The sequence below is a fragment of the Anolis sagrei genome, chromosome 3 (genome assembly GCF_037176765.1).
Source record: "Anolis sagrei isolate rAnoSag1 chromosome 3, rAnoSag1.mat, whole genome shotgun sequence".
Lineage (NCBI taxonomy): Eukaryota > Metazoa > Chordata > Lepidosauria > Squamata > Dactyloidae > Anolis > Anolis sagrei.
The window spans coordinates 76,948,804-76,963,724 of NC_090023.1; the positions used below are offsets into that span (position 1 = coordinate 76,948,804).

A 14,921-nucleotide genomic window follows, 5' to 3' on the forward strand; every position below is an offset into this window, starting at 1 on the left:
GTCAAAGTAGAATCCCACTACAGCAGACTCTCAATGAACCAGCACCAACGTTAGGTGCTGAAGAAATGAAATTTCTGATTGCTTCAGTTACCACTAAAAATAAGCTGAACACTGTAACGTACTATACATTATTTCTTGACTTTACATTAATATTGAAATAAAGACAAGCTTAACTTAATGTAACATAGCTTTACTGTATTATGCATATATTTTAATTTTTATTTAGAGTATTATTTTTTCAAATTTTTGCTGGTTGCTTGGCAGTTCTAGTTACTTGAGTTTTAGTCAACTGTGAATCTATTGTATTTCCCAACTCAAGTTATTGCACTCCTTACTACAGATGTGCTGCTGCAGTAAATTTGACATAGAAAGTATGTGTTATCCAGTCCTCCACTATCCTCTTCATGATGATGCTACCAAAAGAACCTGTCAGCTACACAGAGGATGAGGAGGAAAGGGGGGGGGGGCTTAGTGGGTGTAAAATGTCTTGCATCAAAGGTGTATGCACCTTCAAGACACTTATGGCAGTCCCATGAATTTCATAGGGTTTTCTTAGGTACAGAATACTCAGAATGAGGAAATGGTTTTTCCAGTTCCTCAGTCTGATTCATGGCTGACAGTACCTAGTGCTTCTCATTAATCTCCCATCCAAGTACTAACCAGGGCTGACCCCACTTAGCTTCTTAAATCAGCCCCTACTCCAAGTTTCACCTCTGGAGGCTAGCATGAAAGAAATTCCTGTTCTTTCTAATTACGGATCAGAAATGGCAGGGTCTGTTACTGGTTTCAGTCCTCTTTTCAACAGGGAAAAATGAATGGGCAGAAAAATGACAAGCACTATCAGTTAATGTTTACAAGCTAAAAGGTAAAATTAATTCTTTTTATGATCACTCCCTTGAATCCTCTTTGGCATCATTTTCCAGCTTTTCCAAGGAGAAGTGAGTGAAAGCAGACAGACATGTATACAAAGGCCTACATATATATGGAAACATATAGAGGTGTGTGTTAAGGTTGTTCTACTCTTATTCTGATACTGCAAGCAGAGAAAGATGGTGGTGGCAAAACACTTCTTTTTCCTGATTAAAATGCTTTGAGAAGTCATGCTGAATCAACTTTCAAGTCAATAGCTCCTGAACCCAATCACTTTACTCAACTTTTTAATCTGTATTATAATTCCGTTTGCAGCATTTACACATGAAAATGTTTATTGTATTGAATGTAACTATATCATACAATGTGATTTGGAATAGTATCTTCAGGTTTTCAATTCCCAAGTAAATTGAAACTACAGGTGTGCAGAAATAACTCTGATATACCAGTATCAATCAACATTTAAAAATGTGTAAAAGCAAACAATATCAGTACAATCGAGTTATAGTATACAATTATAAAACTATTTATAAAATATATTAGTTAAAAGACTGATTATTACAAGTTCATACATTTACAAAAATGTAAGCTTTTTATGTTAGTGGTTATTATGTTTTAATACAACTAGACAGATGTGATCACTTGAACAAATACAGGAAAATGGAATACCAGCCTGTCCACAATAGATAAAGCTATTTTAGGGCCATAAATCAAATGTTTAAACGTAAGGCCACTGTTAACTTGTAATCTACTGAAGGATGTATACTTCAATGCGAGTCTTAAAAAACTGTTCTGGATAAAAGCATACAATTTTTCCTTCACAAAGATTTCAGTGCCTTTTCTAGTTTACATGCTGTCATACTAGTTTCCATAATTGTAACTAAACCTAGTCTCAGTTTAAAAGACCATGAAATACTTATGAAGTTCGAATTTATGCTTTTATCTTATGTAACTTATATGGGAGTAATCTTCACTGCAAACAGTGTAGCTTACTTTTGAGTAAACACGAATAAAGGATTACAAAATACTTGACAAGGACAAAAAATGTCACTGTAAAATACAGTACAATATCTCTTACACAGGCATACATCAAGCACTTCAAATACTGCATTTGTTCTACAAGAAGGAAAAGTGAGAAATCAAGATATGTGGAAGCCTTTCACATATCTGTAATGCACACACTAGATAATATCACGACATAAAGCCCATTCTCACCTACAATAGGCTGACAAAGTTTACATCTACATTTTACCAGTAAAGTCTGATGCTATTTTAAAAACTCTGCAAATATATATTCAATAATACTATCTACACCACTCAGACCACAGCTGTATCCATAAAGCAGCAACTAAATTTTATTCATTAAAATCTTGTGGTTTCTGATCTCAGCAAATATTTAACTTGGTGTTATCACAAACACAGAATATCACCCCCAAATGAATCATTATCATGAAACTCTGGTTATTAGGATGTGACAGGAAAGCTGGATTGTAGACATTACTTCAATTAAAATCAGGTCAAAAATGCTTTAAAATAAATTAAATTTAAATCACTGTTCTAGAACTACCATAGACCTTAACAATGGAAATATAATCTTTTACTGCAACCGAATTATGGACAATAATGAATACCACTGCTTGAAATTTATAAGAAAAACAGGAAGTGGTAGAACATCTAGAAATGCTGGGGTTTTAATTCTGTCAGTTATTCATAAAATATCTACCACTCCAGACATTGTGACTATACCTACAAACCTTGCACATCCATACTTAGTAATAAGTTGTGTGGAAATTTTACGACAAATTTTAAAATACAGATTTGATCAGACTATATAGTGCAATCCTTTATAAATTTCATGGAAATCCATTTTTCAGGACGAACTAAAAAAGCTTCAGTAATCCAAACTATCCATATATTTTCAGGGTCATAATCTAATATCCAGAAATGATGCCCCCCAAAAAGTTAACTCAAATGATGAAAAATATTAATCCAAACATATCCAAAGCTACACAGCAAGAAAAACCTCACTTAAAAGCTACTTTATTGACATTTTAACACTGATTAATGTCTGATTGTACATAAACCCCTAGCTGCGATTGGAGGAGAAGATACCCTCTTTGCCTCAAAAAGACAAGTACAGGTTGATGAACTGGGCTTTCTCAAGTATATCCAAGTTCCACCCTTCATTTACACTGAATATGAACTTTTAATATTACTTTTGAAGCAATATTAAGACCAACATTACTAATTGAACTACTGCATTACTAAATTATGGCAAAAATATACTGTCATATAATAACCCCTGGTCAGTATTTGGATGGGGACTGCCAGCCAACAAAAACAAGGTCCTGTAGGCGATATTTCAGAAGAAGGAATTTGCAAAACTACTGCTGAGTATTCCTTTCTTATCATTTTCATGCTTCAAATGAAAAAAGCTTGTAATATTAAATTGGATGCCAAACATGCCTTCATGCTAGTAGTTTTCCCAGTAGAAAAAGTGAAAAGATAGTAATTGTAAAGCATCTTATACATAGATGTGTGAGCAAAACCAAGCATATACATCATAGTTTGAATATCAATTAATATTCAGTTCATGCAGATTCTTCCTATTTCCAACAAGAATGTGCATGTGCCCTTAAATCAGGCATGGGCAAACTAAAGCCACAATTCCTAACAGCTGGTAAGCAGGCTGGGATTTCTGAGAATTTAAGTCAAAACATCTTGGAGGGGTGGGGGTAAAGTTTGCCCATGCCTGCCTTGAATGAATACTACTGTTGTCACTTGGATAGTATATTACCAAAAATATCAAGTTAGTATTTTCTGGAATTAAACAGTAATGCCAAAGAAAAATGTTCTTTAAAAATGAGAACCCTATTATAAAGTTGCTCCCATCTCATAACATATCCAGGAATATTTATAGCACAATCTCACCTGAACCAGTATATTGAGAACAGACCATAAAGAATAAGATAAACAATACAAATCTCAATATTACCGTGGACCAGAAAGCACTAAAAGCAGAATTACTGAAGAGAAATTCCTTAAAACTCATTCTATTCACTCACCAGTTGCATCTTTTAAAAGCAACATGGATGGAAGTTAGATCTGACAGATACAAAGCTTTTTCCCAACCCTGTCTACTACTTTCTAAGCCCTATACATTTTCAAAGACCTCACAAGTGAAATCAGAACTAATGGTAAACAAAACTAGACTAGACCTTCCAAGTATTCTGCAGTAATCAACTGGATGCTTGGATCCTTCCTTTAAAAAACCTATAATAAATTGGAGCAGAATTAGGATATGTAACTTTTCAGACATTTGAAGGACTCTAACCCATCACTTCTAAGCAGTGCAATCAATGGCAAGGGATGATGGTGTTTGCAGTTCAACATCATATTGAGGGCCATATGTTCCCCACTACGTTGAACCCAAATTGTTTCCATTACTGCTTATGACTTGAGTATTAGTGTCTAAATATTTTTATCCTAAATCAGAGTTTTCCAAACATTTCATGTTGTTGATACACTTTAGCCAGGCATCCTTTTGCAACACAGTAACTCAGTTTTATTGGCAAACAAACACTTATAAGAAATAAGGACACCTACATACATTGCAATAACAAAATGTATGGGGACACAATATAGCTCATGAAAACATTTATTTTTGATGATAAATCATCCTTGTTACATTCACACTACACATCAACACAGTGCTGTCAACACACTAATGCGTCCTGACACACAGTTTGGAAACCTCTGCCCTAAACAGTTGCCTGGGCTTTTTCACATTACTCAATTATAGTGTTATGATTCCACTTTAACTATCATGATTCCATCCTATGGAATTCTGGGATTTTCAGTTTAGGGAGAGGCCTTTATCATACTCAGACAGAGCTTTAGTGCCTAAATCACAAAACTCAAGGTTACATAGAATGCAGCCTTGGCAGTTAAAAGTTAGTTACATTTATAGTTACACCACTATTATTGTGTAATGTGAAAGTGCCCTTGCTGTTCATTGCTACCCAAAGCATCAGTTGTTGCAGCAGCCATAATCAGACACCAACATTATTGCTTATTTTTTCACTACAACCAACATTCAGCTGCCTCTAGTCATCGTTATTCCATTTATTCCAGGCTACTTCCACTAGAACCTTGACATATCTGTAAGTTGTGTTGTTTCAACTACATCCCTTCCTGAAAATTCATTCTGGAGAGTGAGCCTTGATTACATAATGCCTGGACATATTTCAACAGAAGCATCAAATCGTTATATATCCAAATTATTACAATTTGTAGTTCCTGAATATCTGCCATCTAAGATTTGCCCACTTGAATGAGAGTAAGCGCCCTGACTTCAAATAGACAAGATTTCTAATTAACAATGTGTAGGATTTCAGTATTAATCAATGCTATATGTATATATATATATAGCCATCAGTAACATAATAAACACCCCAGCAGCATTACAAGATAATCTCTGCTTTTTTCCTGATTTTTTTAAAACAACACAGGCTACTAACCTCTTTCAAAAAATAGTCATACACAAACACAGCTCATACGAAGAATCAAAACGTTGCAATGTGTTGTCGAAGGCTTTCATGGCCAGAAACACTGGGTTGTTGTAGGTTTTTTCAGGCTATATGGCCATGTTCTAGAGGCATTCTCTTAGGAGAGACTGCCTCTAGAACATGGCCATAGAGCCCGAAAAAACCTACAACAACCCAAAACATTGCAATATTGTCCATCTTGCTAATATCTAAAGAATCCATCCCTCCAATTATATGAAGATGTACGAATTTAAATAATCTATATATTCTAACAGATACACCAGTGGTATCACTAAAAAAACTATATTACAAGTATTTAGGATCTTCTCATTCGCAGTGTGCGGCCTAACATTTTAAACAGCAGTCTTAGGGCCCTTCCACACAGCCCTATATCCCAGAATATCAAGTCAGGAAATCCCACAATATCTGCTTTGAACTGGGTTATCTGAGTTCACACTCAGATAATGTGGGATTTTCTGCCTTGATATTCTGGTATATTGGGCTGTGTCTACTATCCCATTTATTATTTTCTGCAACATTTAATCTCACTCCATAAAACTGATGTTTAGGATTTTGCATTCTGATAACCTCCAACATACCAGAAATTATGTAACAGCTTTGATTAAAAAATAGCTAACACACAAAAGTCCAAAGATTTTCAATCGCCTATTTTAAATTGCAACCGAGTGAACAGAACAGAGAAAAACTTCATTATGTAAAATCAACTCCACTCCTCCCACACAAAATGACACACTACAAAAAAATAATTCACAGTTATACCAAGAAATCACATAAACATACCCTAGGATCCAGATTAGTCTAACACATCCAATGCACAACAGCATCTTTAAAATAAACAACTGCATGTACATCCAACCTAAACATTAAGATGTCACAACAGCAAAATGCTAGCTCTGAAAAGAAGACTGATTTCACATGATTCAATCCTCTTGCTATGCAGAAATGGTTAAAACTGTCTGAAAATTAAATTGTCACAACTAGGCCTTTGTCAGAAACCTACCAATAGGCAGCTCGATGTGCCACAGGTTGATTAGGTTTACATCCAGCTCTGTAAATACAATATTCTTGCACTCAGATCAAGAGAAAGCTCTTTTGACACATATGGGGAGCTTGCCTTTGCCTCTGCAGATAGCCATACGCTTCAGTCCTTGTACATATTCATTCCTACTATTTATTTCCTTGTTTACCTCCTCCCACCCACTTCTTTCTCCTCCCTGTCCGGCCATCTTGGGCCGACAGGAGCAGCCATTACTTAACTAAATGACAGGACCAAGAACTTTTTTTTAGCAGAGGCCAAGATCCCTCTTTATATACTCATGTGGGCAGCAGCCTGTCCATTTATTTCCTCAGTAAAAAAAAACAAACGTTAGAAAGCAAAGGGCTGAGATAAAGCAATAGGGGCCTCTAAAAAGATGGACACACACAGGGAGAGTAAACAAATCCCTCGCGAACGAAAGTGACACGCTGGGGCCACGTTTCTCCCACACCCCTTCCTTCCTATTTATATCACGAATCCAGTCCCTCCGATTCAGGAGTGAAAAGGGGAGAGGATTACCCCAGTGAGGCCAAAAAAAGGGCCCAGTGTTGCCAATGGCGAATGAGAGCCGCCCGATCTCCGGGTGATTTTTAGGATGATTCGCAGAGGCTGAATCAACAAGAGAGATGGGGCCTGGTTAGGCGGAAGAGCAGGCACACTTTCTGCCCTACTTTGGGACAAAGCCCAGAGAGTGGGGTGCCTCTAGGCCCCGCGCCCTCTCCGAGCCAGGAGGGAGAGAGAGAGAGAGCGAGAGAGAGAGAGGAGGCGGCTGCCGGGGCAGCTCACTCTTCTCGTCCCAGAGAGCCTCAGAGGCGCGAGGTGCCTGACGCCTGCTTCGCCCTCCCTGCCTCCAACAGACCCGGGAGAGAACCCTTCCTGCCTTCCTTCCTTGCCCTTCTCTCTCTCTCCGCCGTCGGCTGCCTTCTCCTCCTCCGCCCCCTCCGCCGAGGCCCCCTTACCTTTAACAGCAAGGCCTTCGTTCTGGCGCCATCTTCATGAAGCCTCAGAAGCCCGAAGAGTCGGCTGCAGAAGGGAGCAGAAAAAGCAGGCGGGTGAGGGGCGAGCAAGTGCCACGTTCGCCGCCGAGCCCGTTCCGTCCCTTCCTTCCCTCCCTCTTTCCCCTGGGCCGCAGCCCGCCGCTCTCCGGCCCCGCGCCCTCCTCCGTCCACCCCCTCCTCCTCCTCCTCCTCCTCCTTCCCCTGGCGCCCCGAGAGAGGCGAGCGAGGCGAGGCCCGGGCCGGGCCGCGGGGGTACCTGTCGAGGCCCGCGAGGACTCCTCTCTCCTCGGCTGTCAGGCTGGCGAAGTCCTCCTCGCTCTGGCCGCTCGCTTTCCCCGCCGCCATTTTCTTTTCCTCATCCCCGAAAGAAGCAGCAGCAGCAGCAGTCGAGGCGGCGGCGAGCGACACTCCACACGATTTCATGGAAACGCAGCGTAATTACCTCGCGGCCCCCCCACCTCCCCCCCCAGCGCCGGGCGGGGCGGGGCGCCCCACACACTCACGCACACACACTCGCTCCGCGCGCCCACCGCCACAACTTTTATTACAACAACAACAGCCGGCAGGGAGGGAAGGGAGAGGGAGGGAGGCGGGGGAAGCCCCGCTGCTCGGAGGGAGGGAGCGAGGGAAGGAGGGAGCCCCGCACTCGAGGGGGGGGGGGAGGAGGAGGAGGAGGCTGCTGCTGCTGCTGTGCTGCTGGCGGTGACGGCGGAGCGGTGTTTACATCGCCGCCGCCTCCAGCGGCGCGGGAGGGAGTCGGTTCGGGGTGACACGGGCCCCGCGCGGGGTGGCGTGGGCCTCCTGTACAAACTTCCCCGAGCAGCCGCACAAAGTTGTGGTAATTGTGTCACACGGCGAACCCCCCACGCCGCCACCGAGAGCGCTCCCCCCTCCCTTCCCCACCCTGCTTGCCTCTGCCCACGCAGGCCAATTGGCGCGCCTGGCCCGGCCCACGTGACCTTTGTTGACTTACGTCAGTCACAGCGCTCCGCTCGCGCTCATACGCTCGGGCTTGGGAAGACCAAGGGGAGGCGGCCTCGTTCGTTTTCAAGCTCGACTGCAGGGTTTCCGTCGGCACGTTCGCGGAACAACCCCCCCCCCCCCCCCACACACACACACACGTGAGGCTAAAGTTCTCTCTCTTTCCAGCAGGTTTATACTTCCTTTCCAGGGAAAAAACTGGCGTGCTTCCTCTCCTAAGCAGGGTCGCCCCTGGTTAGTGCTTGGGTGGGAGATCACTAACATTACCGCTGGCTGCGTAGGTTATATTTCAGAGGAAGGAGCGGACAAAACGAGCCCCGCAGATTCCATGCCTTGGAGTTGGAAGAGCCAAAGGCCAGCCAGGAACACACCGTTAAAGCCCACCTGACAGAAGGCCCTCCAGCCTCTGCTTAAAACTCCCGAGCAGGAGGCAGCATACGGCACTCCTGCCAACAGAGCGCTTCCAATATAGCTCTTTTCTTTCACAATGTATCTTTCTGGGGGAAACAGACATTCAGGAGCTCCCACAGGCAGGAAGTCAAAAAGCAGCACACTTGTTGAAAAATACAGTGCGCCCCAGAACGCACTGTGGATCCCCACATACATGGGTGCTCCAATCCCATTATATACAATAGTATCCCTCATATCAAATGACAAAACCAAGCTCAGCATTTGGGATATTTGTGCCGGGATGGGATATTTTCAAGCCCTGGGTGGCTGAATTGATGGATATAGAATCTGTGGATATGGAGGCCCAGCTGTATTCGTAGGATGTTTTAATAGGCCCTTCTCCATAAAGGCCCCATCTATAATAATAATAATAATAATCTTTATTTATACCCCGCCACCATCTCCCTCGGAGCGGCTTACATAGGGTCAAGCCCAAACAACATATTACATGAAAATAAAACCAAACCATGAACAACAAGCAACATCATTGATGTGCCATTATTTGTATATTTTGCTCTCATGGTTTTAAATTGTTATTGCTATTTTGGTATGACTGTCTTTTGCTCTGTTGTGAACCGCGTTGAATCGCCTACGGGCTGAGAAACTGCAGTATACAAGCAAAGTAAATAAATAAATAAATCATCAAAAGGAAAAAAATATGAATACAATAACAAAATAGCATTACAATAAACAAAAAACACAGTTGCAGTAACAGTGAGCGGGCCACATGTACAGGATAAAAAGTTAAAAATTCTAATGAGATGAAAATAGGAGCAAGTTATTTGCAGGGTTGTGAAACTAAACTTCCCACGGGGGGGGGGGGGGGTGTATTCCAGTGACAGAAGCGTTGAGGGGAGCGATAGTGTCATAAATTATATATTATATTGCCATAAATGCAGTTTGTAGATGGGCCTAAAGTTTTTGTTCTGATACTCACATTAAAGGTGCTTCAAATCTGTGCTTCCATATTTGGGAAGAATATTTAATGCTGTGTTCCAACCGGCAGGCCCTTCTTTCCTGGGATGGCTCAGTGGTTCTGTTTTAAGACTGGGGCTCCTTCCACACAGTGGCATAAAATCCCACATTTTCTGCTTTAAACTGGATTTTAAGAGTTTTAAGAGTCCACACTGCCCAATAATCTGGGATTAACAGAAAACCTGGGATTGGATCCAGGGCTATAGGACCTGTCTGGAAGGTGCTCACTGAGTTTCTTAGCGCCCTTCCAGACAGGCCCTATATCCTAGGATCTGATCCAGGGAAAACCTGGATGAGCTCCCTCTGTCAGCTCCGGCTCCCAATTTGGGGACATTGAGATGCTTCCCACAAGGATGGTAAAACATCAAAACATCCAAGCGTCCCCTGGGCAACATGCTTGTTGTTGTTCATTCGTTCAGTCGTCTCCGACTCCTCGTGACCTCATGGACCAGCCCACGCCAGAGCTCTCTGTCGGCCGTTACCACCCCCAGCTCCCTCAAGGTCAGTCCAGTCACTTCAAGGATGCCATCCATCCATCTTGCCCTTGGTTGGCCCCTCTTCCTTTTGCCTTCCACTTTCCCCAGCATAATTGTCTTCTCTAGGCTTTCCTGTCATGATGTGGCCAAAGTACTTCAACTTTGTCTCTAGTATCTTTCCCTCCAGTGAGCAGTCGGGCTTTATTTCCTGGAGGATGGACTGGTTGGATCTTCTCGCAGTCCAAGGCACTCTCAGCACTTTCCTCCAACACCACAGCTCAAAAGCATCGATCTTCCTTCGCTCAGCCTTCCCTAAGGTCCAGCTCTCACATCCGTAGGTGACTACAGGGAATACCATGGCCTTGACTAGGCGGATCTTTGTTGCAAGTCTGATGTCTCTACTCTTCACTATTTTATCGAGACTGGACATTGCTCTCCTCCCAAGAAGTAAGCGTCTTCTGATTTCCTGGCCACAATCTGCATCTGCAGTAATCTTTGCACCTAGAAATACAAAGTCTGTCACAGCCTCCACGGTTTCTCTCTCTATTTTCCAGTTGTCAATCATTCTTGTTGCCATAATCTTGGTTTTTTTGACGTTTAGCTGCAACCCGGCTTTTGCGCTTTCTTCTTTCACCTTGATTAGAAGGCTCCTCAGCTCCTCCTCGCTTTCGGGCAACATGCTTTCAGACAGCCACTTCTCTCACACCAGAAGTGACTTGCAGTTCCTCAAGTCACTCCTGACACGGAAAAAAAGTCCTAGGTTTCCTGCATTAAACTGAATTATAAGAGGCTCCTTCCATAAAGTTGCATAAAATCACACATTTTCTGCTTTGAACTGGGATATATGGCAATGTGGACTCAGATATCCCAGTTCAATAAGGATATTGTGGGATTTTTCTGCCTTGATATTCTGGGTTATACAGCTGTGTGGAAGGGCCCGGAGTCCCCACTACCAGATTATTTGGGATAAACAGAAAACCTGGGATCAGATCCTGGGATACAGGACTTGTCTGGGAGGGCCCTGAGTGTGGACTCAGAGTTCCTCCACACAACCATATAATCCAGAATATCCAGGCAGAAAATCCCACAATATGTGCTTTGAACTGGACTATCTGAGGCCACACTGCCATACATTCCAGTTCAAAGGAGATAACGTGGATTTTGTTCAGCTGTATGGAAGGGGCCTCAGATAACTCAATTCAAAGCAGATATTGTGGGATTTTCAGCCTTGATATTCTGGGATATAGGGCTGTGTGGAAGAACTATTTTAAAAAATCTGAGGGCTCTTCCACACAGATCTATATCCCGGAATATAAAGGCAGGAAATCCCATAATATCTGCTTTGAACTGGGTTGTCCGAGTCCACCCTCTGGTAATGTGCGATTTTCTGCCTCGATATTCTGGCATATGGGAGGGCTGTGTGGAAGGACCCGAAAAATATTATCTCTCGTTCCTTCCGGGAAAATTAAAGGAGCACTCCTAAAATATGTTTAGAAAAACATTGTAAGGGGACACGCATATTTCGAAACCATCCAAAAGGATGCTGGTCCTAACCCCGTTTAGCTCGAGGCAGGCTTCCACACGACTCGTGTCACTTTTTCAACCTGCACGTGCTGGAGCCCAGGGACTCCGATTAAAGCCCGGAAGTGTAGCTCTCCTCTTCTAACTCTTTGGTCTCCGATCCATTTCCAGCCACCAAGCATTGGCCGAGAGGGAAGAGCCGTGTCCACACCCTGGCTTGCTATTCGCCACTGGCGACGTCGATCAAACAGCTCTGTCGGTTATACACAAGCAGCAAGTTCGTCTGCGCCCTTTAAATGTCTTCAGGGGGGAAGGCCCCAGGACCAGCCAGTTGTTGGCTGTGGAAAGAGTCGGCGGGCTTGAGCGCAAATGGCGGCCGCGGCAGGGAGGGAAGCGTCCGAGGCGGTGTTTTCCTGCCTGCTTTCCCAGAGGAGGCTTAGGCCAACGAGGGCGCCTCTTTACCCCCCCCCTCCCCGTCTCCCCGATTTAAGCCGAGTCTGGGGCGTGGCTCTCCCTCCTGGCACCAACGAATAATAATGGCTTCCCTTGCTCGGAGGTTGTGTGTGTGTGAGAGAGAGGGGGAGAGAAAAGGAGAAGGCGGTGGAGAGTCAGCCGAGGCTTGGAAGGAAGAAAAGAAGCGCCCGCCTCTAGCGCTGCCCTCGGGGGCTCTCGTCCCCGCGAGGAGAACGAGGCGACTGGAAGGCGCCTGCTTGCCTGCTCGCTCTTTCCCAACGGCCCTCGAAGCGCGCGCGAGCGATCGAGGGAGGGAGGGGCCGGGGAGCGCGCGCGCGCACGAGCGAAAGGAGGCGAACCGTTAAAAACCGTTGCTGGGGGCAGGGAGCGCGCGCGCCCCTTTCGCAGGGAGTTGGGTTCCCTCCTTGCCCGCCCTTCACTGCGAAAGCGTTCCTGTTGCGCGCCCATATTAAGATCTACACTGTAAGGCCTGGGCCAACTTGGGCTCTCCAGGTGTTTTTGGACTTCAACTCCCACAATTCCTAACAGTCTCAGGGGAAAGGATGGGGCCTGAGGCTGTTAGGAATGATGGGAGTTGAACTCCAAAAACGTATTCGCACAGTAGTGTGTCATATTCTGTTTCTGTACCAGTCCCATTTTTATTAACTGACTAGCCATCCCCTGCCACACGTTGCTGTTGTCCAGTCTGGAAGATAAAGTAATGAGAAAGTATTGGTTTCTAATATATGTCATTTCTTTATGCTTGTGAGTAAACAGTATTTCTTGTTATTTCTTTGTCAGTGTTGATGTGGAGATTGTCTGGTTTGCCTACTCTGGAACATGCAACATATAGTTGTCCTTCTTTAGGGGTCACTTTCAAATCTATGATACTATATCTCTGTGTGTAAATAATTATCTATCTATATGGCTGGATGGCTCTTTGTCAGGTGGGCTTTGATTACATTTTCTTGTCTTGGTGAAGGGAGTTGGACCAGATGGTTTTAAGTATTTTCTGTTGGTCATGGGGGTTCTGTGTGGGAAGTGTGCCCCAATTCTGTTGTCGGTGGGGTTCAGAATGCTCTTTGATTGTAGGTGAACTATAAATCCCAGAAACTACAACTCCTAAATGTCCCCCAAACTCCATCTATGTTCATATTTGGGCATATGGAATATTCGTGCCAAGTTTGGTCGAGATCCAACATTGTTTGAGTCCACAGTGCTCTCTAGATGTAGGTGAACTACAACTCCCTAACTGAAGGTCAATGCCCACCAAACCCTTCTAGTGTTTTCTGTTGGTCATGGGAGTCCTGTGTGTCACATTTGGTTCAATTCCATCTTTGGTGGAGTTAAGAATGCTCTTTGATTCTAGGTTAACTGTAAATCCCAGCAACTACAACTCCCAAATGACAAAATCATTTTTTTAGTGATGGTCACTCCTTGGGTTAGTAGGTGTCTTGTGGCCAAATTTGGAAGCAATTCATCCCGTTGTTTTTGAGTTCTGTTAATCCCACAAACGAACATTACATTTTTATTTATATAGATGTTGTAGGTCTTAGGGAAGGCTGAGCGAAGGAAGATCGATGCTTTTGAACTGTGGGTGTTGGAGGAAATTTCTGAGAGTGCCTTGGGCTGCAAGAAGATCCAACCAGTCCATCCTCCAGGAAATAAAGCCCGACTGCTCATTGGAGGGAAGGATACTAGAGACAAAGTTAAAGTACTTTGGCCACATCATGAGAAGAAGGAAAGCTTAGAGAAGACAGTTATGCTGGGGAAAATGGAAGGAAAAAGGAAGAGTGGCCGACCAAGGGCAAGATGGATGGATGGCATCCTTGAAGTGACTGGATTGATCTTGAAGGAGCTGGGGGTGGTGACGGCCGACAGGGAGCTCTGGCGTGGGCTGGTCCATGAGGTCACGAAGAGTCGGAAACAACTGAACAAATGAACAACAACAACAAAAGATCTTGGGACTGATTTAGGTAATAGTATGAAAGCTGGGTCCGGAAGCTCTGAGCGTTACACTGTTTCCACTTCGCTCCTTCGGGAGCGCTGTTTGCGCAACGCAGAACGGAACACAGATATTATAGAAGGAATGTAAAGAGTTCTTTAATGGTAAATGGTAAAACCCTAACCCTTATCCAAATCCTAACGCTTACCCTAAGGCTAAGCCTAACCCTTCAACCTAATCCCAACCCAAACCCTAAGACTAACCCTAATCCTAACCCTCCCCTCCTTTCTATCCTTCCATCAAATGCAACTACGAAGTGTATTCATTTATGTATTTACAGTATTTATATTCTGCCCTTCTCACCACGCAAGAGACTCAGCACTCCCAAATGTACATATACATGGCAAACATTCAATAGACACACAACATATATAGACAGACACTAAGAGACTATTTAACAGTCCAGCTTTTTCATGAGGGTATTCTGGCCTTCATGAGGGTATTCTGGCCACCAGGGAAGCTGTTGCTTCACCATCCATTTGTGACACTGATGAAGTACTTCCTCATTCTTTGCATGCTTGCTGGAGATTTTTATGACCTCGTAAATTAGTTAAATTAGCCTCCCCACACAAGTGGTACCTTAATTTC

At 43.7% G+C, this 14,921-nt stretch overlaps 1 protein-coding gene across 7 annotated transcripts in view; it reads right to left on the reverse strand.

Moving 5' to 3' along the window:
- Window positions 1–8,058, reverse strand: part of KDM6A (lysine demethylase 6A) — a 141,063-nt gene extending 133,005 nt beyond the window's left edge. For 3 of the 7 annotated variants that reach the window (XM_060770236.2, XM_060770234.2, XM_060770232.2), the window contains exons 1-2: window positions 7,729–8,057; window positions 7,434–7,497 (exon numbers count right to left, since the gene is read on the reverse strand). In XM_060770236.2, the coding sequence (XP_060626219.2) occupies window positions 7,434–7,497; window positions 7,729–7,895 (231 nt within the window). In that variant the 5' untranslated portion in view covers window positions 7,896–8,057. Of the gene's footprint in view, window positions 1–7,433; window positions 7,498–7,728 lie in introns of all 7 variants that reach the window. The other 4 variants (XM_060770238.2, XM_060770237.2, XM_060770235.2 and 1 more) reach the window with 2 other exon arrangements.
- Window positions 8,059–14,921: the final 6,863 nt, after the last annotated feature.